A 22,094-nucleotide genomic window follows, 5' to 3' on the forward strand; every position below is an offset into this window, starting at 1 on the left:
TCTTGGGGCGCCTGGGTAGCTCAGTCAGTTGAGTGTCCGACTTCGGCTCAGGTCATGATCTCGGGGTTCGCGAGTTCGAGCCCCACGTCGGGCTCTGTGCTGACGGCTCGGAGCCTGGAGCCTGCTTCGGATTCTGTGTCCCCGTCTCTCTCTGCCCCTCCCCTGCTCACGCTTCTCTCTCTATCAAAAATAAAAACATTAAAATTTTTTTAATAACTCAATATCTTAAACCAAAAATTAAAATAAAATAAAAATGTTGAGAAGGAGTCTGGGATATCTCGGGAAACAGCAAGGAAAGTACGCAGAGCCACGCAGCAGCACGAGAAGAGCGGCGACTGCTGTCACCACAACTCAGCGCCCAACAGTCCTCGGTCAGACTCCACGGGTCCGAGAGGGCGGGTCTGCGCGCCACAGCCCCAGTCAGGGACCCACTCCCGAACCCCTCACCTGTGACCAGGAGACAAGGCCGGCAGCCAAAGAGCCAGCCCACCGGCATCCCCTTCACTCGGAACCCTGAAAACATCTCCCGTGTATTTAAAGGAACAACAAACTTTAATAGCTTCCTTTATTATTATTATTATTATTATTATTATCATTATTATTATTATATAAGCAGCGTGTGTTTATTAAGCAAACCATTACAACCTACAGAGAAGCAAAAAGAAGCAAATGAATCTTGTGTAATTCCACAATCCTGAGATAATCGCTGTTAATATTTTTGTGGTTTTTCCTTCCACTGGTTTTCCTCCCTATATGTCTTCTTTACATACGTTCATACTCATATAGGAATACTCCTGTATTCTTTAAGGTGACTTTGCTGAACAGACTTACACCTAACTTTTTCCAAATTAATGACATGTCACAAGTAGCTTCCTCTGTCGGGAAATAGACTTTCAATGTCTACACGACATTCCAGTTTTTGAATGGACCAAAACTCAAGTAACCACTCTCTTAAGTTAGAGACTTGGGTCTCGAAGCACTATTGTCAATTTATATTGACATATAAAGTATCCTTTTCTGTCCACATGGACCGAAACTAGAAATCGATATCATATGAAAAATCCAAAATGTGGATATTGATGTGGATATTAAATAACATATTCTTAACCAATGGGTCAAAGAAGTCACAAGGGAAATTAGAAAATATCTTGAGACAAATAAAAATGAAAACAATACATCACTTATGGGATACAGCAAAAGCAATAATAAGAGAGAAGTTTATAACTATAAATGCATACAATAAAAAAAAAAAAAAAAAAAACAGGTCTCAGGGCATCTGGGTGGCTCAGTCAGTTAAGTGTCCGACTTCGGCTCAGGTCATGATGTCGTGGTCCGTGAGTTCAAGCCCCACATCAGGCTCTGTGCTGACAGCTCAGAGTCCAGAGCTTGCTTCCGATTCTGTGTCTCCCTCTCTCTCACTCCTGCTCATGCTCTGTCTCTCTCTCTCTTTCTCTCTCTGTCTCTCAAAAATAAAAATAAATAAAACATTAAAAAATATTTTAAGGGGCGCCTGGGTGGCTCAGTCGGTTAAGCGTCTGACTTCAGCTCAGGTCACGATCTCACGGATCGTGGGTTCGAGCCCCGCGTTGGGCTCTGTGCCGACAGGTCAGAGCCTGGAGCCTGCTTTGGCTTCTGTGTCTCCCTCTCTCTGGCCCTCCCCCACTCATGCTCTGTCTCTGTCTCAAAAACTAAATAAACATTACAAAAAATTTTTTTAAATATTAAAAAAAAACAGGTCTCAAACAACCTCAAAGAACTAGCGAAAACAAAGAACTAACTAAACACAAAGCTAGCAGAAGGAAAGAAACAGGAAAGAATGAAGCACAAATAAAATAGAGAATTAAAAAATAGAAAACAAAACCTATAGCTGGCTTCTTGAAAATATCAACAAAATTAACAAAGTCTAAGCTAGATTAAGAAAATAAGACTTGAATAATTAAAATCAGAAATGAAAGCAGGAGCATTAAAACTGATGCTCAAAAATAAAAAGGATCATAGGGGACTACAATGAACAACTATATGCCAACCAGTTGGACAGCCTAGAAGAAATGGAAACACATAATCTACCAAGACTGAATCATGAAGAAATGGAAAATTTGAACAGACTTATAACAAGTAAGGAGATTGACTCATTAAGCAAAAATCTCCCAACAAAGAAAAGGCCTGGGCCAAATGGCTGCACGGGAAAATTCTACCGAACATTTAAAAAAGAATAAACACAAATTTTCCTGAAACTCTTCAAAAAAAAAAAAAATGAGGAGGAGGGAATACTTCCAAGCTTGTTCTGGAAGACCAGCATTAACCTGATACCAAAGCCAGGGATTCCTTCAGAAAAGAAAACTACGGACCAATATTTCTGATGACTATAGATGTAAAATTTCTCAACAAAATACAGCAAACCAGATTCAATAGCCTATTAAAAGGATTACACACCATGACCAAGTACAATTTATTCCTGGAATTGCAAGGACGTTTTTACATAAGAAAAATCAATCAATGTAATAACCACATTAACAGAATGAAGGACAAAAACCACATGACCATTTTAATTGAGGCAGAAAAAGCATTTGATAAGATTCAGCTCTTTCAGGATTAAAAACACTCAACAAACTGGGAATAGAAGCAAAGTACGTCCACACAGGAAAAGTCATTTGGGAAAAACCCACAGCTAACATTCTACTCGGTGGTGAAACACTGAGTTTTTCTCTAAGATCAGAAACAAGGCAAGGATGCCCCCTGCTCTCAACACTTGTTTTTAACAACGGAAGTTAAAGCCAAGCATTAGACGAGAAAAAGAAAGAAGAGACATCCAAATTGGGAAGGAAGAAGTAAAATTATCTGTGTTCACAGATGACATGATCTTCTATGTAGAAAACTCTTAAGTGTCCACAAAACCCCTGTTACAGGTAGTAAACCAAAACAGCAAAGTTGCAAGATACAAAACCAATGTACATCATCAGGTGCTTTTTTATACATTAACAACAAGTAATATGAAAAGGAAATTAAGAAAACAATCCCATTTATAATAACATCAAAAGGAATAAAACACTTCGGAATAAACCTAACTGAGGAGGTGAAAGATGTGTACACTGAAAACTATAAAACGTTACTGAAAAACATCAAAGACAACACAAATAAATGGAAAGACATCCCATGTTCATGGATTGGCATACTTAATATTGTTAAGATGTCCATACGAACCCAGAGCAATCTACAGATTCAGTGCAATTCCTAACACAATCCCAAAGGCACTTTTTGCAAGTATAGAAAAATTCCTCCTAAAATTCATGTAGAATCCCCAGGGACTCTAAATAGACAAAACAGTTTTGAAAAAGAAAAACGAAGTTGGAGGCATCATACTTCTTGGTGTCAAGCTATAGTATAAGGCTACAGGAATGAAAACAGTCTGGCCCTGGCATAAGGACAGGTAAGCAGACCAATGGAGCAGAACAGAAATTCACCCTCACCTATATGGTCCAGTGATCTTCAACAAGGATGGAAAGACCACTCAATGGAGGAGAGGACAGTCTCTTTAACAAATGGAGCTGGGAAAACTGGGTATCCACATGAAAAGAATGAAATCGGATCCTTATGCCAAATCAAAAACAAACTCAAAATGGATTCAAGATCTAAACGTAAGACCTAAAACTACAAAACTCTTAGAAGAAAGCCTAAGGGAAAAGTTTTCTGATACTGGAGTCGGCAGTGATCTCTTGGATATGACACCAGTGCACAGGCAACAAAAGCAAATACAGACAAATAGGACTACATCGAACTTAGAAACCTCAAAGGACACAATCAACAGTCAGAAGGCAACCTGTGGAATAGGAAAAGCTATTTCAAATTATATATCAATAAGGATATAATATTAATAAGGATATTGATAAGGAGTTAATGTACAGAGTACCTAAGGAACTCAATAACTCAACAACAAAAAAAATAAAATAACCCAATTTAAAAATGGGCAAAGGACTTGAATAGACGTTTCTCTAAAGATGATACACAAACGGCCAACAAGCATATGAAAAGATGCTCAACATCCTTCATCATCAGGAAATGCAAATCAAAAGATCATAATGAGGTATCATCTCACACTCATTAGGATGGCTGCTGCAAAACAAACAAAACAAAACAAAAACAGAAAATAACAAGTGCTGACAAGGATGTGTGGATATCAGAACCCTTGTGCGTTATTGGTGGGATTGTAAAATGGTGCAACTCTTAATGGAAGACAGTATGGAGGCTCCTCAAAAAATTAAAAATAAAACTACCATATGATCCAGCAATACCGTATCTACGTACATAGCCACAAGGATTGAAAGCAGGGTCTCAGACTGATATTTGCACACCTATGTTCACGGCAGTGCTGTTCACAACAGCCGATAGGTGTAAGCAACCCAGATATCCACCAACGGGTGAATGGATAAACAAAATGGTGTATACGTACAAGGGAATATTTTTCAGCCTTGAGAAGGAGGACAGCCTGTCTCCTGCTACGGCATGGATGAACCTTGAGGACATCGTGCTGAGTGAAATAAGCCAGTCACAAGGAGACGAAGACTGTAACTGCACTTACACGAGGTATCTGGAGTGGTTGGGATCCTAGAAACAGGAAGTATGACGGGGGTGCCCAGGGGCTGGGGGAGGGCTGTTTCATGGGGACAGAGTTTCAGTCTCTCAGGGGAAGTTCCGGAGATCTGTTTCGCAACAATATGAACGTACGTAACACTGATGAACTCTACACTTACAGTTGGCTAAGATGAGAAATTTTATGTGTTTTTGCCACAATAAAAAGTGGCCATTTGTGTGTAACTGATTTTTACATAACATGGCTTTTCCTCAACAACAGATATTTATTAATCGTCTGCTTTTGGTGAGCAACTCAAAGGTCAAGAACATCGTCTCTTTTAACATGCTCCTTTCCCATTCTCTATCAGACAGGTATGAAACTTGCAGAAATCGGCACCTTCAGTGGTTGTCGGATTCCACGTGGAAGCAGTGTCTGTACGTCAGCCACGAACTTGAACCGTTCGCTCTGCTGTGCGAGTCCCTTCTATCAAATGTGTCACAGTGGGACGCTTTCAAAACCAGTAAGGCTGTCTATTGCCTGATGAGCCTGCCTTTCTCTCCAGGAAAGGCTCCAGCGGAGGAAAGGAAGAAGCCACCGGAGGGAAGTAAGAGAGCATTCAACGTTCTGTTTACTCTGACCTAGTCGCGCGTGTGCGTGCGTGTGGATTGTCAGCTTACACATGTGGCTCGATATCTTATGAGAAAATCGCAGGGAGGAACGTAGCTCAGCTGTGAGCCCGGCTCGTGGCGCTTAATGCAGGCTTCACGCGGGTCTCGCGACTGAGCATGAACTCAGGCGGCTCCTGCGCCACCCACCGCCACACGTGCACCCCACCCGTGTCCTCTGGGTCGTTTTATGTAGCAGGTGCGCTCTGGAAGTCGCTCACTAGATGGCGCTGTTTTCGGCACACCTGTCCTGTCGCGTCTGCCCCTCTGGCGCCCTGCCCTGCTCCCTGACCTCCACCCACATCCTAGCAAGTCTCCCTCCACACTCCTTTCCACTCTTCTTCCAGATTCCTGCCACAAGATACCACTCTGTCTCGCGGGAACCGACACATCCTTACAGGCCTTTCCTTTGCTCTTTTTCCTTGGGACAGGCGGCCAGAAAGGGAACTCGTGGATCAAAAGCATATTATTTTTATGGTAATAGATTGCCGCTAGGTTGCTTGTCTGAAAAGTCCAGCATGATTTCTGTTTCCACGAGCGATAACATGACTTCCTCTTTTCCAAGAGGGCTATTGATTTTTTGGTAACTTTTGCCAATCTGAAAACGTTAAGGTCCTCTAACTTGGATTTCCTGGCCAGCACTACATTTAAGTACCTTCTCGGGTGTTTGTTGACCATTTGGATTTACCTGTTAATGTACTCGGCCCATTTTTCTACTGAATTGCTTATTCTTTTTTGGCCATCTGTAAGAACCCTACTGGTGTAATCGATGATCAGCTTTGTTTTGTTGAGGATACTAACTTGTTCGTTCAAGTATTTTTACAAAGCGGTCACTGTCGGTTGGATTTATCGATGGTGTCTGTGCCAGCCATGGTGAAGTGTCTGTGTGGCCAGTAGTTACGTCTATTTTTCTTTCTTTTACAGCTTCCTGACTTCCAGTTCTGATTTAGAAGCTCTCCTCCCCGCCCCACCCCCCCACCCCCGGGTCATTATTTTGTAAAGTGAAGATCTTTTTATTTTAGGGGGAACAAAACGATGTATCCATTTGTAACTAGACTTTCATGTATCGTAGGCTTTTTTTTCTAAGACCAGCAAACCTATTTTCACTCTATTCAAAAAAGCTATTTCTATAATCCAAGTTGTATTTAAAGGTAGACGCTGGGGAAGGAAAATACCTAGGGATAGGAGGTAGGTAGAAACCATGACTGCGTCGGGGATGGCTGCAAGCGAAACCAGAAGGCTCCCCACCTCGTGGGGGCGGGTGAGCCCGGAGGACCCTGTGGCAACATGAAACAACCAGATATGGATAATAGTCAGTTTTTCCAAAATTTAGGAATCGTGTTGCATTTCCATTTAATTCTCATGTCCCATATCTGTTATAGGTAGATTATGAATAGAAATCTCTTTTTCGTATATATTTCAAAAAAATTTTTTTTAATGTTTATTTATTTTTGAGAGAGACAGAGACAGAGTGTAAGCACGGGAGGGGCAGAGAGAGAGGGAGACACAGTATCCGAAGCAGGCTCCAGGCTCCGAGCTGTCAGCGCAGAGCCCGACATGGGGCTCGAACCCACGAACCACGAGATCATGACCTGAGCTGAAGTCAGATGCCTAACCGACTGAGCCGCCCAGGTGCCCCATGAATAGAAATGTCTAACCCCTAGACATACAAATCAGTTTGTATTCACCAGGAAAGCATGTATTCACATGCGGAGCAGGTTAGGAAGTGTTGGCCAAGCCCTGCTCCCTGGCCCGAGGTCCACCTCACCTATGACCTCGAGGACTCCTCAGGTCTTATAGGAATAAAGTTCACTTTAAAAGAAGTCAGCCGGGGCGCCTGGGTGGCGCAGTCGGTTAAGCGTCCGACTTCAGCCAGGTCACCATCTCGCGGTCCGTGAGTTCGAGCCCCGCGTCGGGCTCTGGGCTGACGGCCCGGAGCCTGGAGCCTGTTTCCGATTCTGTGTCTCCCTCTCTCTCTGCCCCTCCCCCGTTCATGCTCTGTCTCTCTCTGTCCCAAAAATAAATTAAAAAAAAAAAAAAAAGTCAGCCATGTCAAAAAAAAAAATTGACAGTTTTATGCCAAAATTTTCATCGCGGTGTCTCTTTAGTGACCCAGGGCATTTGACTGTCCATCTCTGTGTCTCTCTCTAAATTTTATCTAGCTGAACTTCTGAATGAAGTTGAAGAAATATATAGTCCTGTGAATTTCCACTGGGAGAAACTCACTCCATTTCAAAGACTCATTTTGGTAAGATGTCCTACAAGAAAGTAGTGATGTTCTCAGTGTTTTGAGCACTTTACCAGTAACTGAAACCATTCAAATTTAAATTGTTATTAGCAAAATACGTGGATTTTACAAGTAATGTTGATGTTGGAGGGAAGCAGTCAGCTCCTTGCTGTTTCTTTTGTGCGGAGGGTCCAGTCGGGTGGTGCTCTGCACCCCCCCCCGACCCCCTCCCTCCCCCCAGGGGATGAGGACTTAGAAAGTGGGTACGTTTGAGAGATGAACAGTCCTTCTCCCCAGCCCCTTTCAGGACCCGCCTACCTCTTCCAAGTACATCATCCTGGATTCAGCCTTATCACCCAAAAAACTCTTTTCATTTCCTCATCCGGCATCTAGTTTAGTGATGGAGAAATCCCTCCTCTCTCTCCCACTTCAGCCCCAACTTCTGCAAACAGCAGCCTCAACAGCCGGTAACCCTTCGATTTCTGCCTTACATTTTATTCTTGTAACACTTTAAAATTTACTCCAGAGGGTGATTGCCCCAAACACTGCATGTGGCTTATAGACATGTTCACTTTGTCTTGCTTGTCTCAACATTTCGAGTGTATTTTGTCCCAGACCAGTGAATCTGAACCTATGGAGATCTTTCTTACGAGACTTCAAAGTCTCGAGGAGAGAGAACCAGACTAACACAAAGTTACGTTTAAGCCGTGTTAACACGAACGCTGGGCACCAGTCTGCGGGTAGGACTCCCCTTGTGGAAGAAGCGATGTGCGCACGCGCACAGAAAATGGAAGGAGCCGCAAGAAACGACAGTGGTCTTCTAGAAAATAGGGCCTTCATTTTTCACCTTCTGCCTTTTCGTATCACTCGAGTTTTATGTAGCCAGGATGTATTGCCTTCACGGCGAAATTAACTGGCCGTTAAGGCCTCTGCCACATTTCCTTGTCCCGGTAAGCGCCAGATGATCTCAGCTTGTGAACTGCAAACTTTGTGAGTATACTGATCCCGTTTCCCAAACCCACGGTCGGAAGACCTGGTCTGATAAAGTGTTGCATGTACGTACAAAGAAACTGGTTAGGATATTTGAAACGGGGTCTGACCTGTAAGAGTCAGAAACTGAGACACCCCCTGCGAGATGAAGTGAGACTAGTTTAGAAAGAAGGCGGGGCGCCCGGGGAAGGACAATTCCACAGAGCCCCATCAGGACAAGGCCCGGTCCAGTCAGCGCACCGCTCGCCATTGCGACGGCCTGCCAGACAGGAGAGCGGCCGGGAAGGATGGTGACGGGGGGGGGGGGGGGGGGGGGGGACATGGACGCGAGGAAACTTTCCAGAACTGCTCGTGGCTGCTTAGAAAAGAGTTCAGCACACCCCCGACCTACAGTGCTGCTCTGTTGGCCAGTAAAGTAAGGGGGGCGGGGGGTACACTCACATCTGGGAGCACAGACCCTCGGCGGTGACACCCTCAGTGGTGACGTGTTGGGACCACACCTCACTGTCTACTGGACTCAGCTGATTCTAATGCTTCCACTCACTGGACACACTGGCCGAGCTTGGCCCTTAGACCCCAGATGCTGTGTGTGCGGCCGATACTCATTTAAAAATATACACACACAGGGGTGCCCGGGGAGGGGCTCAGTGGGTTCAACGTCCGACTCTTAGTTTCGGCTCAGGTCATGACCTCTCAGTTTGTGAGATTGAATCCCGTATTGGGCTCTGTGCTGACAGTGCAGAGCCTGCTTGGGATTCACTCTCTCCCTCTCGCTCTGCCCCTGTGCCCCCTCAAAATAAATAATAAATTTTGTAAAGACTTGAAAGAAAAATATATATATAGACACACACATACATGCTCCACTTAAGTCAAATAAAAATTAAAATTAATTTTTCCAAGAAGTAACAGAAAAGATTCGAATTTGACGTATTGATCACGTGTATTATGTTAAACAGTGACTTTGCTGATATTTGACGGATTTGACATGTAAAAATGGCAACTTCCCACGGTCCAGCCCAGGGCACCCTCACAGACCCACACGGTTTCAGCTTTGCCTTAACTGACGGACTCTCTGATGCTGAAAATGCTCAGGACAGAATCCATGGTCAGTTCCCAGAGAGCACAGAAGTGGCTCGTTTGAAACGATTTTCATGCCGAAGGTGTTTCCTCTGAGAGGTGCAGTGAGTTCTTCCGACGGGCCCTGAGCCCCTCTACTCACCACGTGGACACGGTTTCCAAAACCTTTCGGTCCCACTAGAGTTCTTTCCGGATCCGCACCCAGCTTGCTGGGCCGTTTATCTCCGTGTTGTTACTAGAGGAGCCAGGGTGCTCCTGACTTCCACCCACACGCGGTGGGGTCTTCCTGCTCCAGGCGCGGAGCGGGGAGGACGCGCCCACGAGAAATCGGGGACCATAACCTGGATCTCACGTCCGAGGCAAGATCTCTGTCAGGGTGTGAGAGACAGAGGCCCCGAGGAAGGGCCACGTCAGGGCCCCCGAGCGGTGGCCGCGGTCTCCCCGCCGCACAGACCCGCCCGCTGCAGTTTCCCAGAACGAGGGACACCGCGGAGCTCCGGGGACGCGCATGACGAACGCCTCCTTGTTTGGTTCTGTTTTGCCACAGGGAACGTGCCTTTGGTGCTTTCTCTTTCCGATCAAAATTCTTCAGCCGGAGCAGCTAAAGAATTCAGTGAGAAGGTTTGTAACTGAAAAAATGGGAGACGAATATGCTCTCAGGACTGGAATTCGTTTGCAAGAGTCCTATGAGGGATCCAGGGCCACAACTCCACAGATACTTCTGCACTCCCACGGCAAGAGGCCCGTGCGGCGCTCACCAAACCGGGCACCGGGGGCTCCGTCGGCGAGGCGTCCGACTCTGGGTTTCGGCTCGGGTCACGATTTCATGGTTCGTGCGTTCAAGCCCCACGTCGGGCCCTGTGGTGACAGCGTGGAGCCTGCTTGGGATTCTCTTTCTCTCTCTCTCTCTCTCTCTCTCTCTCTCAAAATAAATACACTTTTAAAAAAAGGCGTAGAGAAGTAGGTTCTGTGTTGGGTATTTTTATGTTTAAAGTCTTTTCCTATTCTTACTTACATATTTGGGGAAAGGGACAGATTAAAACGTTAAGTTATATGAAGACTGAATGTTTTCAAAAATGTAAAAGAACAAAGAACAATACAATTTCCCGGATTCATAACATAACCGTGGAAAAACTTACCGGTACCAATTTTCTGTGCAGAAAATATCTCCTAAACACATATTATTGATCTGGGAGTTGGGATTGCCCTTGTATTTATCAACTGTTTTAATATGTTGGCTCATGAATATGTATATAAAACAAACCATCAGAAAGCGGCCCCATCCACCCAGCCCTTGTATTCCTCAAAGCTCCAAATGCTTTTTCCCTTGTCTTTGCCCAACAGACCCTAAGCAAAGTATTTTAACTCACCTTTCATTCTTCATCATCTCCAGATCAAATATGTCTTTAGAATTCACCATTTTCAAACTTTGATTCTATTAGGCAAAAAAGACTTAGGAAAGTGTGTCTTTGTGGAGCCTTTGTCTCTCTAACCTTTCATGTAAAGCAGCCACTCTGTGCCTGACACACTCATAGTAGGTGCTGTGCATTTCCTGAGGATGTAGCCCAGGGTGGCTGCCAGGGCTCCAGCCCTCACGCCCACGCCCCAAACAATATATAGAATGGAAGAAAGGAAGTATGACACAACAATTCAACAAACTGCTACCAACTTAGATGCCCGTACTTAGCTGCTAAAAATGAAGTATTTCAGCTGGGGACACAGTCATCTTGGGTAACATTGGGGTCGACTGCTAAGGAGAGGGGGACAACTAGATGCTGGAATAGATAACCAGCAGTCACTGCTGTAGGTAGGTACTATCACCCCCATATGTTAGAAAACCCAGGCCACCCAGTTAGTAGCAGAACCAAGATCTGAACTCCGTGTTTGATCCAAACCCTATAGTTTCCCCTCTGTGACTGCGCCTCCTGCCACAACCCATCATCACCAGGTTGCATTTTTTTAAGAGGGAACGGAATGTATTTACAACAGGGTGCACGTTTCCACGTTGTTACAGGGACTGACCTCACCCACATGCTCCTGAAGTTTGCACAAGAGTTGAAAGGAAGAACGCAGCATGTGATGGTGCTTCCCCTGGGCCGTGGCCAGGCCGCTAAGGCAGAAGAGGTCATTGTGAAGGCCCTGAGCAGCCCCACACAGTGGGTCTTCCTCCAGAACTGCCATCTCGCCACGTCGTTCATGCCACGGCTCTGCTCCATCATAGAATCGTAAGAGGCTTACGTGTATTTGTAAGGGATCCGCTAATTACCAAGACAGTGGGATGAGGGGCGCCTGGGGGGCTCCCCCGGTCGAGCCTCCGACTCTTGATTTCGGCTCAGGTCATGATCTCGTGGTTCGCAAGTTCGAGCCCCGCATCGGGCTCCATGCTGACAGTGTGGAGCCTGCTTGGGATTCTCTCTGCCTCCCCCTCTCTCTGCCCCTCCCTCCCCCCTCTCTCAAAATAAATAAATAATCTTAAAAAAAAAAAAGAAAGAAAGAAAGAAAGAAAGAAAGAAAGAAAGAAAGAAAGAAAAACAATGAGCTGAAAGTGGAAATGAACGCATTTAAGCAATAATAAAATAACGTGCCGGGCCACTCGGGGGAAAATTAAGCTTTCTTACCTGGGTTCTTTTTGCCCCAAGAACTTTAAAACTCCACTAAGAATACGTCGGTTTTACAGGGAACAAAAGCCTCCCTGACTGTTGCTCTCCATTCCGTTGACCACTTTCTCCTCCTCCGCCCTCCCTCTCAGCAAAAAACATGCCCCACGCACACACGTGTGGATCCAAACCATAGATTTTAACATTCTACCCGATTCCAAACAGCTCCTGTCCCTCCTTTCTGGCCCATCCTTAGCGCTTCCTCTGACTTTCTCTGGCTTGGTCCCGTTGTCCAGACTGGACCTCCCAAAGACACGCTCACTCAGGCAGAAGCTGCCCGGGGCTCGGGCTTCTTGTTGGCGGTGGAAGTAGCTGGAAGGTAGCTATGCTAACACGGAGCGGCGGTGGGCGGGGTTTAAACTGGCTGAGTTGTAACCGGTTGCCATCGATAGTCTTCTCTCCAATGGTTCACTTGTGTCGGCCTCACCTGGGCGGTCGGAGCTGTCCTGCGAGTGTGTGCGCATGCATGTGTGTAAGGCCCTCCCCTTCACACTGTGTTCTAAGGCTGGGCACACCCACAGGGAACCAGAAGCCAAATGCACCTGCCTCGATTAAATTTCTAAAAGCTCCGCTGGGATCGTCCATTCTGTTCTGACTCCTGTGCCTTCAGCAGTTTACAAAGTTCTTAATAATTTCCTTCTCGTATGTACTTTGTCATTTAAGAGCCAGAAGACAAGACTGCTCAGTGGTGTAATTTCAGTACTTGTAAACCTTGGAAGGTGCCATGATAATTCCCGCCACGCCCCTCATTCATTAGTCATTCGAACACTACCAACAGGGCACCTGCCAAGAATCGGTCTAGGGACTGTGCGCGGGAGGGACCAGACGACGTCGGTCAGCCTTCCAAAGTGCATTAAGATCGAGAACAACAGAATAGCAGATAGCAATGTATCATTGTAAAAAAAGAGACTAGTTGGGGCGCCTGCGTGGCTCAGTCGGTTGAGCGTCTCGGTTTCATCTCAGGTCATGATCGCACAGTTTGTGAGCTCGAGTCCAGCATCGGACTCAGCACCGGTGCAGAACCTGCTTGGGATCCTCTCTCTCTGCCCTTCCCCTGCTCTCTCTCTCTCCCTCTCTCAAAAATAAATGAATAAATAACCTTAAAAAAAACTTTTAAAAAGAGAAATTAGAGGAATGTTCTTCAGAACAGAATTTCAGAAGCTTAATAAAAGTAGTTAACAGCGCATAAAAAAAAAAGCAGTCTATGTAGTCAGAGTATAATTAAGAGGAATTCACACTTCTTTATCAAATCAAGCCTTTAAGGGTTTAAGACTACAACCTACTATGGGAGAGAAAACTGTGAAGCAAATTTCTTAGATTTAAGAGTTAAGGAAATGTGTTCACAACATATTACTAAGGAAAACTATCAGGCTACAAACCGTATTACAGTGTAGTGTTTTTATTTAAAAAAAGAGAAAGAGAAAAGGAAAGGCGTACTTATACCTAGTTAGTGGGATTTTACTGGGTGGGTATTTATTCTGAGAGAGAGAGAGAAAAAACACAAGTAGGGGAGGGGCAGAGAGAACCCCAGGTCAGCTCCACGCTCGGTACGGAGCCCGACGTGCGGCTCGGACTCAACAAACGGTGAGATCGTGACCTGAGCTGAAACCGAGTGAGAGGTTCAACCAACTGAGCCAGCCAGAGCCCCAGGGTTTTCGTTTATTTTTGTTTTTCTGTTTAATTCTGTGTTTGATTTTTTTTGTTGTTGTCTTTTGGGTTCTGTGGGGTTGTTTCACTGTTCGTTCGTTTGTTTTGCTTTTGTTGTTTGGATTTGTTTTGCACATTTGACAAAAATAATCAGACACGCAGAAAAGCTGCACGAACGGGATAACCGCTCCCCTCCCCTGCCCTCTGGTTCCCAGTTGTTAACATTGGCCATTTCTTGTCTTTTGCTTGTTCATATATTTGTATGTAATTCTTTTCTGGATCATTGGAAGTCAGCTGAGAACATGATGCCGCTCGGTGCCTCAGACACGCCAGTGTGCTCACCGATGATCTGATCACCTCAGTCCTGCCTAGCCCGCTGGCCCCCAAATAACATCTTTTACTGCAAAAAAAAAAAAAAAAAAAAAGAAAGAAAAAAGAAAAAAAAATTCTGGTCCAGGTTCTCATTCAGGATTTCTCACTGCATTCAGCTGTCTTGGCTCTTTAATCCTCCTTATTCTAGATCGTTCCTCAGTCTTTGTCTTTCATAACTTGGACGGTTCTGAAAAGCACCAGCCGGTTCCACCCGTTTGGTTTGCCTGCTGTTTTCTCACGGTCAGACTGTGGTTACGCGGTATTGCAGAAAAGCCACACAGTAGTACATTTGTGTCCCTGGTGCATCGTATCGAGAGCACACAGTTGGGATTTTTTTTTTAATTTTTAACGTCTATTTTTGAGAAAGAGAGCATGCGAGCTGGGAAGGGGCATAGAGAGAGGGAGACACAGAATCCGAAGCAGGCTCCAGGCTCCTATCTGTCAGCACAGAGCCTGACGCGGGGCTCGAACTCACGAACCGCGAGATCATGACCTGAGCCGAAGTCGGACGCTCAACCGACTGAGCCACCCGGGCACCACCATTGGGAATTTTTGACTGAATTATGGCTTTATTATTTGCCAAACAGTGACTTTCTAATTCCACAATTCCTTCTAATTTATTAAGTGATGTTCTTTCTTAAGGAGGAGGCTTACCTTCTCCTGCATTTATTCACTGGCTTCTTTGTATCAATCATATTCCTGTTTTATTCGATGGATAATCTGTGGCCACCGTCACTTATTTCGACGTTGTTGTTCCAGATTTGACCGGGGAAACACTTCATTCACTTTGTTCTTAATTTGTACTTTTTTCCAAGGATTTTTGCAGTGAGCACTCTTGAGCTTACAGGTGGAAAAACTACTTTTCAAAGCTGGACCTTACTGGGTCTTATGCAAATCCCTGCGTCGCAGGAGAGGGAGAGCTGGGGGGCTCATACACGATTATTTAAATGAGCTCTAGGTCACTTCCAACATAGAGATTCTGGGATTCCTAAAAACATGTTGGTTTGGCTTGACTGTTCTTCATCAAACTAGGTTATCACCCTTCTGTTTTGCAGATTTAATAGCCCAGATGTGACAGTGGACCCTGAGTTCAGGCTGTGGTTAAGCTCAAGTTCGGGCAGTTCTTTCCTGATTCCTATTCTTCAAAGGAGCATAAAGGTAGGGACAAAGCAGGACGGGGCTTGGTATTGACTGAGGAACACTGAAAGTAAATTGTCTTGTGTTCATAACTCGGATTTCGAAGAGGATGCTGAGTGTAGCACTCTGAGTCTCTCCTCTGCGCTCGGCCCTGCACTGTGGTCCAGGAGGGACACTAACACAGCAGGCCAGATCCCTGCTTCCAAGAGACTCACAGTTCGCTGGACATTTTCTCAAACAGGGATGCTTAGACTTCCGGCAGCTGTGAACCGGAGCACGGGATGTGTGTCCTCTGCCTGGCTGTTTGGCCCGGGCTTTTCCTGCCTCTGCTGCCGTCACCCGACAGCTTATTCTCTGGAAAGGCTCTGGCAGAGAGCAGCCAGAGAGCAGGTGTTGGGGACAGGGGCCCGAAGGGCGGCCTCGAGGAACATTTCACCTCAAGCAGGTCCATCGCTGCGATTAGCAAGCCACGGCTTCACTTCAGATATTAGCAACTTTCTTCCCCAGAGTCACACTTTCTCTCTCCCTCTCTCTCTCTCCCTCCCTCTCTCCCCACCTGCCCCAGCTCTCCCTCCCGCCTTCCCCCTCACATATGCTTCCTTCCTTACGCGGGTGCGGTGCGAGACACGAGCAGGAGTCTCCAAAGATCAGTAATGACAGGGAACACAACGAAAATTCCTCATTTCCGCATCCTCAGGGCTTTCTCAGCCAAACTTGCTGGCCATCTGCAGTGAAGGGTATTCGAAAGGTCAACATGCTGGGAGGTACGGAATACCCACTCCACTGGGCGCTCTCCAGGCCCCGGGCCGAAGTGTGAGAGTCTTAGGCTCTGGGGCGGGGACCGGTCCCTCCTTCTCTCTCCCCGGAGAGGATCTGATTGTGCTCCCCAGCAAACCCGCGTTTCTCTATCCCTGGAAGGAGGGGCTGCTGTGCCGGACACTGGCCGTTCCAGATAAGCAGCGAGGTCCTCTTCCCGGACACAGACCCCGCTGCACACTCAGGATACATCCGACTCCCACTGGGTCGCCCTGGGGGGCATCAGAGCCTGGCACCAGGAGCGGCTCTGCGAATGGTCGGTCTGAGCCTTGACCCAGAAACCTGCTGTTCACGTACACACGTGTCCGTGTATCACCTACGCGTTCCCACCCACGGATCCTCACACGTGCACACGCACACAGCTTGTATGTGTGAGTACGTGTGCACACGTCTGTGTTTGTGTACAATGTGCAGACAAGGGAGCTTTGCAGACACCTCACGGTTTCAACAGTTAACAGCCACACTCTTTTTTTTAAATTGAGTCCTATCTTCTTTTTTTGAAGTTTATTTATTTATTTATTTGGAGAGAGAGGGAGAGAGAAAGAGAAACATCCCAAGCAGGTTCCACGCTGTCAGCACAGAGCCCGACAGGGAGCCTGAACCCATGACCCCGGGATCACGACCTGAGCCGAAATCGAGAGTCGGACGCTCAGCTGACTGAGCCACCCAGGCACCCGACGGTGTTACACTTTTCGTTTTAAAATCTGAATTGGAACAATAGGAAATCTGGTACAGTCCTCTTATGGAAACTTTCAAGTGAAAAAAGAATTAACCCGGGATTTTTGTTTTGCCCTCTTAGCCAGTTCCCTGCCCCGCTCTGTCCCCTCTAGACCTGGTGCCTGTGTCTCACATGCTGTCCTTCTCACACCTGTTCTCAAGATTGCAGTGGAAAATCCGCAAGGATTGAAAAGTAACTTACTGCAGACGTTTGGATACAGTGGCAGTGGAGTGGTGACAGAAGAGAGATTTGAAAAACTGGACTGTGGACCGTGGTGGAAAAAGCTTTTATTCGGCTTATGTTTTTTCAATGCTCTAATCAATGAGAGAAAAAATTATGGAACACTGGGCTGGAATATTGCTTACAAATTTAGTTCTTCAGACTTGGAGGTAAGTGCCATACCTTCAAAATAAACAGTAACAACAAATGAATAACAATATATACAAAGTACACGGACAGTGAACTCCGTAACTAGGTAACAAAGGCTAATGTTTCAAAGCTTGGATCTCCGCTCTGGCTTTTCTGGAAACAGATCACAGCTCTCCCGCTTATAGATGTACGAGTGTTTACTCTGTTGGGTGAGCTCATTAACTCTCAGGGTCTTGGTCCTGGACCAAGAAAGGAAAAAGCAGGATGAGGGAAGGCAAGCCAGATGTTACACCCACTCGAAAGGGCACTGAAGGAGGCAGGCTCATTAACATAGGTCACGTAGCACAGTGCGTGACTCACAGAAACCGCTCGAAATGTTTGCGGTTTCTGCTGGATTTGTGTAAAGTAGGAGAGAGCGCACTGACCCACTGGAGGGGGGGGGGCACAGCTTAGGAGTCTTTCTTTACTATTCTCTGTCTAGAACCTTCTCTCTGCTTCCTAATGCATGCTGGTTTTTATTGCTAAGGTAAACATGTGGCGACGCCTGCTTAAACTTTTGCCAGGTTAGATTATAGGCCAAAAACCTGAGCAAAATCTTGATGCCGCCTCTGGGTGTCCACCACCTAGACCCGCCCACACGGGCGCCCTCCCGCCTCTTCTGTGTCCTCATTGGGCTTCTCGGCGCTCACGCCCTCTGCAAGTCAGAGTATGTGCCTCTGCCCCTCACCAGACAGGACACCGAATGGCTGCGCTCTGGGCTTTTGTCAAGGGGTATGGGCTCAAGCACTTTGTCCAAACCCCACTCAGTCAGCAGGCTGACTGACAACACATTGGGGGAAATACCTGTAGCATCTACTATGTCAATGGCTAATATGCTAATATGCTAACTGTATGAGGATTTCTTGTAAATTAAGAAGAGAAAGAAAACACCCCAATGGGTAAAGGACCCGGAGAGGCAGTTCACAGTATAAATACAAAAAGGCAATCAGATGATGAAACTTTGTTCAATTTCATTAGTAGTTGTGCTGTTCATTTTACATATCAACTTGACTGGACCCCAAGACCCCCAGGTATTTGGCCAAACGTTGTTTTGAGTATGTTTGTGAGGATGTTTCTGGGTGAGATTCATATTCAAACCGGTAGGTCATAAAGCAGATCCCTCTCCCCGTTGTGGGTGGGCCTCGACCAATCGGTCGAAGGACTGACTAGAACAGAAAGGAAATCCTCCTGCCTGTCTGCCTTTGAGCTGGAACACTGGCTTTTTCCAGCCTCTGGACTTGAACTGAAACATCGGCTCTTTCGGGGCCTCCAGACAGGAAGTACACCGTCGTCTCTCCTGCGTCCGCTGCCACAGGTCTGGAGATTTGTCAGTCTCCATAATTACGTGAGCCAGGTCCTAACAGCAAGTCTCTCTGCATGTGTGCTCCTCACCTGGCTCTCTGGAGAACGCGGACTCCTACAGCCATCAGGGAAATGCTCGTTAAAGCCGCAGTGAGATTCCACCTTTCGCAACCACAGTGGCTAAAACAACGGCACAGAGAGGCAGGAACTGTCACTAAGTTTCTGGAAGGCAACTTGGTAATCTGTATCAAAATTCTTCAAAGAGTTCCTATTATCGTTGATTTAGAAAGAAAGAGTCACATTGATAGGACTGATCAGGAAAATTGGTTATAACCGAGCCCGTCAGCAGGATTTCATTCTGCGTGTATATATATCTCATCTCTCTTACAGATGATTTTCTAGAAAACGTATCCTAAACCACCTGCAGGGGAACGGACGTAGGAAGTGGGTGGCCCGGTGTCAGCAGGTCTTCTGTCGCCCCAGAGCGCGTGTGAACTTGGCTCAGGCTGGCATGCCCGGGGTGCTGATGCTCTCTTGGCATTTTGCAGAGAGGCTTGCTCAAGCCGGACGCAGCTGGCTACATCATGGCGCTGTTGTCCAGAAGAGGACAACCTTCCCTCCCCTCCCTCCTTCCCCCTCTCTGTGCGGCGGGCGCGTGCGACAGCAGCCTTGCCAGTGGGAGGGAAAGGCCCTGCGGGTGCCGAGCCGACGGTCTGGAAGTTCTGGGAGCTTTGCGGGAAACTGGATTTATGCACAGCCCCCCTCCTTAAGGAAGTGGGAACTTCTAGTTCCCTGGGAAGTTGAGTTTGGACACAGCTCCCCCCACTAGGGGGAGCGCCCGGCCAGCCAGCTGGTGGTCAGGCAGCTTGGGGTGTGCTGGGGGACCCTCAAGGTGACCGTGTCTACTGGCCCACGGGGCCAAGCACCAGTGCATTCTCCACCACACACAGGCTACGGCCCCCGAAAGCCCCCCAAAACCTGGGCCTGAGCCCCAAGGGCAAGACCGAGAAAATCACATACCTAATGCGATCCAGTGGCCAGAGAGAGAAAGAACAGGAAATGGAACGAGCAACGGAACAGAAAATTGTAAGAGCCCGAAAGGATATACACGCTTCACACACATGCACGTATTTCACACACATGATGTTTGTAAGTGAGCCCGTGTCGGTTTCTTTTTACCTTCTTGATGGAAGAAGCAGCAAGATGGTAAAACTGACTTCTAAAAATATAGGAAAGAAGTTTCTGGAAATACTGAGAGAGGGAGAGTCATGAAATACGATTGCCAAGTCGCATCCCAAACTGATAAATGCCCTACAGGCAATAAAACTGTGCCTTTGGTCTGAAATTTTCTTGATGAGCCAGACACCGTTTGTGTGTCTGAGGGACAGAATTCCTCCGCGTTCTTCTCAGAAGGAAGCACGTGCAGGCCGTCGGCTTTCTGTAAACTGGACTCGGACAGAACTCTGGGTGCTCTGACCAACAGCACGTCAGAACACAAGTGGGTGCTCTGCGCCGGATGCTGCCCCCGCGTGGCGTGGAACAGATGTGTGCTCGCCCTTCGGCCTCCTCCCCCATTTTGGAGTTTTTACTTTCGTCCTAACAGCTCTGCTTATGATTTGCATAACCTCCAAAGGTTATTCGTTATCACAAAATAACAGGGCGGGGGTCGGGGCGATTGGCCTCGGTTTGCAGGGGCAGGCCAGAGGCGCCTCAGTGCCCAGGCCCCGCACACCGTCCTCAGCAGACGCCGCGCACCGAGACTTAGGAGCTAAACACGAAATGAGACGGGGGGGGGGGGGGGGGGGGGACAGTGGTGGTGGTGCAAAGTCGAGTCAACTGCTGGAAAGATCAGATAGAAGGAACACCCCAAGCACGAGAAGGAAATGACAAAACGATGGAGATCACGAGGGACAATTAAGATGTCTGAAGAGTAACCTCACCTTCAAACGACAGGGATTCCGGCTGAGAAGATGGAGAAAAACAAAGTAGGAAGAAAGCGGTTTTATTCCCCCCCCCCCCCCCCCCGACTGATGACAACAGATCGACAACAGATTGGAGTCTGCGGACTGAGAACGCTCACAGAGCCGGCAGGAGCTGTGAGGACCCCTGGTGGCGCTAGCCTGGTCAGGGGTCCCGCCAGAAGGCAGTGGGGGAGCAGGCACGGCCGGGCCTGGAGAAGGCTGTGTGGGGGTCCCGCAGTGGGGGGTGATTCCTGCATGGGGTCCTGCACAAAGGGAAGTCCTGTGGAGGGTGGGGGGGTCCTGCAGAGGGGGTTCCTGCATGGTGGGCGGGGGGGGGGGGGGGGGGGGAGCGGGGAGGGGTTCCTGCACAGCCCAGCCTGGCTCTGGCTCTCGTCCTTGCAAACACGGTAGCAGCTGTGTGCGACCGCATCAGGGCCGAGGCGGAGACACAATGAAGGGAAGTGGCCGAGCGGGGAGTGTGGAGAGCAGGAAACCTGTGGCCTGGCCGCATTGTTAAATCTAAATAGACAATAATGAACTGCTGAGCGCCAGTGGTCTAAGTGCTAACACAGATGATTTAAAAGGAAGGCTCGTGCTGCAAGAAAAGTCCCATAATCGTCTTAGGCTGAAAACACTAACCTCTCTCAGCAGAACCCAGAGGTCGGGGAGAAGGGGCACGGGTGCACCCGGGGTCCCGCGAGGACAGGAAGGGGAGGCCGGGCGGGCAGAGGAAGAAGCGGGAAGTGTTCCCACTAGGGGCGGGGAAGTAGCTGTCGTCTTCTTGTCACTTGAAAAAAGAAATGTTACGTTAATAAGACTTGAAGGAACGGAAAGGTCGCGTGTGTCTAAATCAGCAAAGAAGAGAGAGGAAAATAGCCATTGGACCAACCTGTCAGAAATAAGGAGGGAGAGAAACGACCAAGTAAAATAAATGGTACAAAGTTCTACGGAAGGAATCTTCTCAGGCTACGTCTGAAACGTGAGCCGGCCACACTCCCTCTCGAGGAGGCACGTGCAATTTAGAAGAACACTTATGTTGTGGAAGACAGTTTAAAACTGCCAAGAAAAGAAAAGCAGCGAGAAAGCAGGAATGGCAACGTTACTATCAGACAAGACGGGATTGAATCTGAAAAAGCACCAAAGAGCAGGAAGAGGACACGTGTGAAGAAACAACGGTGTGAAAACCGGCAACTTCTGCAGAGAGTGTTCTGGGGACTGATGAACTTGGGCCTCACGTCGGCCCTGGGAAGAGGGTCATCCTCCCGCAGTTGAGGCTGAGGGAGCCGCGGGAACGGACAGGATTCAAACACAGGCGGCCTGGCTTCGGCGTCTGTGCGCTCAGACATTACACGCTCCGGTCCCGACACGTGGCAGACCGTAGCCTACGGTAGCACGTGTGCACAAACGTGCGTGTGGGTGCGTGGGGACGCGTACATGCCTGTGCGTGCTACGGGTGTGTGCTCCTGTGTAACCACTAGGGGGGATTTCAAATCCCCTTTCGGAATTAGGGCGCTCCCATAAGCAACAGTAAGACAGATAATAGAATA

The 22,094-nt window shown here is 47.5% G+C and overlaps 1 protein-coding gene across 1 annotated transcript in view; it reads left to right on the forward strand.

Moving 5' to 3' along the window:
• The window catches only part of DNAH14 (dynein axonemal heavy chain 14), a 326,351-nt gene that overhangs the window by 269,154 nt on the left and 35,103 nt on the right, over positions 1–22,094 (forward strand). The window contains exons 72-77 of the mRNA XM_058701179.1: positions 4,938–5,174; positions 7,398–7,484; positions 10,108–10,263; positions 11,544–11,754; positions 15,261–15,363; positions 17,038–17,265. Of these exons, the coding sequence (XP_058557162.1) occupies positions 4,938–5,174; positions 7,398–7,484; positions 10,108–10,263; positions 11,544–11,754; positions 15,261–15,363; positions 17,038–17,265 (1,022 nt within the window). The remainder of the gene's footprint in view (positions 1–4,937; positions 5,175–7,397; positions 7,485–10,107; positions 10,264–11,543; positions 11,755–15,260; positions 15,364–17,037; positions 17,266–22,094) is intronic.

This window comes from Neofelis nebulosa, chromosome 15 (genome assembly GCF_028018385.1).
Source record: "Neofelis nebulosa isolate mNeoNeb1 chromosome 15, mNeoNeb1.pri, whole genome shotgun sequence".
NCBI lineage: Eukaryota > Metazoa > Chordata > Mammalia > Carnivora > Felidae > Neofelis > Neofelis nebulosa.